Source organism: Silene latifolia, chromosome Y, assembly GCF_048544455.1.
Source record: "Silene latifolia isolate original U9 population chromosome Y, ASM4854445v1, whole genome shotgun sequence".
NCBI classification, from domain to species: domain Eukaryota; kingdom Viridiplantae; phylum Streptophyta; class Magnoliopsida; order Caryophyllales; family Caryophyllaceae; genus Silene; species Silene latifolia.
This window is the reverse complement of record NC_133538.1, coordinates 282,230,768-282,232,999: the sequence shown is the minus strand read 5'-3', so window position 1 is coordinate 282,232,999 and position 2,232 is coordinate 282,230,768. Positions and strand designations below refer to the sequence as shown.

The 2,232-nt window shown below is 28.5% G+C and overlaps 1 protein-coding gene across 1 annotated transcript; it reads right to left on the bottom strand.

The window, feature by feature from the left end:
* Window positions 1-388: 388 nt before the first annotated feature.
* On the bottom strand, window positions 389-700 carry LOC141630809 (protein RADIALIS-like 4). Its single transcript, XM_074443559.1, has one exon. The coding sequence runs from the start codon at window positions 698-700 to the stop codon at window positions 389-391; it is 312 nt and encodes a 103-aa protein (XP_074299660.1).
* Window positions 701-2,232: the final 1,532 nt, after the last annotated feature.

The following is a 2,232-nucleotide window of genomic DNA, read 5'->3' as shown; positions in this document are numbered from 1 at the left end:
TACCAGGCCTGAACTGGTAGTACAACAAATTAAAAGGATGGTTGTTAGCAGATTTCATGAGTGTAAACCTAGAGTAGTTAGTCCAAAAGATAGAATTTGGTTATGTAAGGTGCATCTCATTTGATACTAGCAAAAAATGATGTATGGTCTTAAAATTCTTGTAATTGCGGTTAATCAATGAAAAGCTCACAATTTAGCAAAAAAAAAAAATACAAATTCTTGTGTGAGGCAGTTGTACACAAAAATTTGTGCGAAATGGGTATTTTATATTTTTAGTTTTTCTTAACCGTTTTTTCTTTGATCACTTTTACCCAACATTCTTTTATAACCGCCTACGAAAATCCAATTAACTAACAATATGAAAGAAAAAAATATTTAGGCAATTTACTTACTCATGCTCATCATCAGTCCAAGGAATGCCCCTCCTCCTTTGTACACTTATATTTGTTACATTTGGCACTATAGATGTTAATCCTTCTTGATTGCTCTTGTGACCGTATAAATCATCAAGTTTTTCATCAAAACAACCTGATTCAATTATCTCAACATCTCTTAGTAATGCATCATAGTTATTTTGGATTTGTTCAATCGTCTTTCCAGGAACTCTATAGAATAATTCTTTGACCAAATTTGGGTTGTCATGACCTAATTCTATAAGACCAATTTCAAATGCCTTGTTCTCTTCAAAAATCCATTCCATAATTTTTATTTATGAAAAAAATTAAGTTATTATTATATAATTTGTTTTGCTAACATTGAGTTTTTATAAAACTACTGATCAAATTAAATTGTGTCTTTTATGGGTGAGAATCAAACTGATTTTGCTTTTGTAGTGCTTGGCATCAAATATGATCTTATTTTCCAAAAATGTGACAAATTAAAGTTGCTTTATGTTAAAATTAATGTTGCATCTTTTTCATTAATTCTTGAAAGAAGTGAAAAATGTAATTATTTGAAGTGGATTCTATTATGTTACTCCGTATCATTTAATTATTTAGTAAGATTTATTATGTGTTTGGCCTAGTTTGTAAAAGTATTTTTGGACTCAAAAACACTTTTTGGCCAAACACATAGTTTTCTCAAAGTTAAACAAAATTTCTCAAAAACTAAAAATCCATATTTTTGCCCATAGAAATAGAAACAACTCTTTGTTGTTGCTGCTTTTGAAAAACACTTTTGAAAAATTAAGCTTGAAAAACAAAAACTCATTTTTGAGAATTGTGGTCAAACATGCATTTAGTAGGATTTTAAAATTGGATCCCTAAGAGCAATAGCAATAGAAGAACTCTACATAAAGTTCTTATCTTGCCATGTCACATTTCATTAATTCCAATGTTTAAGAACTTTTATTCACAATAGATGACATTTTTATAAAGTTCTTAAATAGAAAATAGTAAATATGTAATTGGTATTCACAATTTTCAAAGTCATGTTTATTGGTCCCCAAATTCTCATGTATAAATGACCAAGTTCTTATTTTAGAACTTAATTCTTAAAATTAAGAACAACTTTGTAGTTGCAATAGAAGAACTTTTTATTTTGGGTTCTTATTGATAACCCCAAGAATAAGAACCATTATTGCTATTGCTCTAAGATGGAACACAGATTCGTGTATAAGATAATTTTACATGTAAAATAGGTAAACACCTTATATTTTATACCATATTACTCTCTTCCATTCTTTAAAAGCACCTACATTTCAAGAATTGTGAAAATTATTTTAATCAATATCAATGTTAATGGAGTAATTCCTAAGATAATGTTAATAGTATCTTGTAAAATCGAGTAAATCACCTTAGTAACAAATCAACTAGTAAGTATTCGACATAATTTAATTGAGATTTTGAGTTAAATATCATGTTAGTACAATAATGTCTAAAATTTAAAAGTGTAATCACTTTTCAAAGAGATTTAGACTAGTAGTTATGATTTATAAGGGTTGACCCCAACGGTAAAGGGTCCAAACTTCTACCTAGAAGTCAGTGGTTAAATTCTCATTGCGTTAAAACATAACTCTATTGGTATGCACCTATGCGGTATGTAAACTTGAGTACCAAAATAAATAACAAACATTTATGAGAGAGCGAGATTACATAAATAAACTAAAATAATTTCACACTAAATGTTTACCTACAGGTGGCAATCATTGACGATATAAAAACACGATATAAATCTGACATGAAATTAGCATGTTAAGGTTAAGAAGATGTAAAGGTAATTCGGTTAACACAG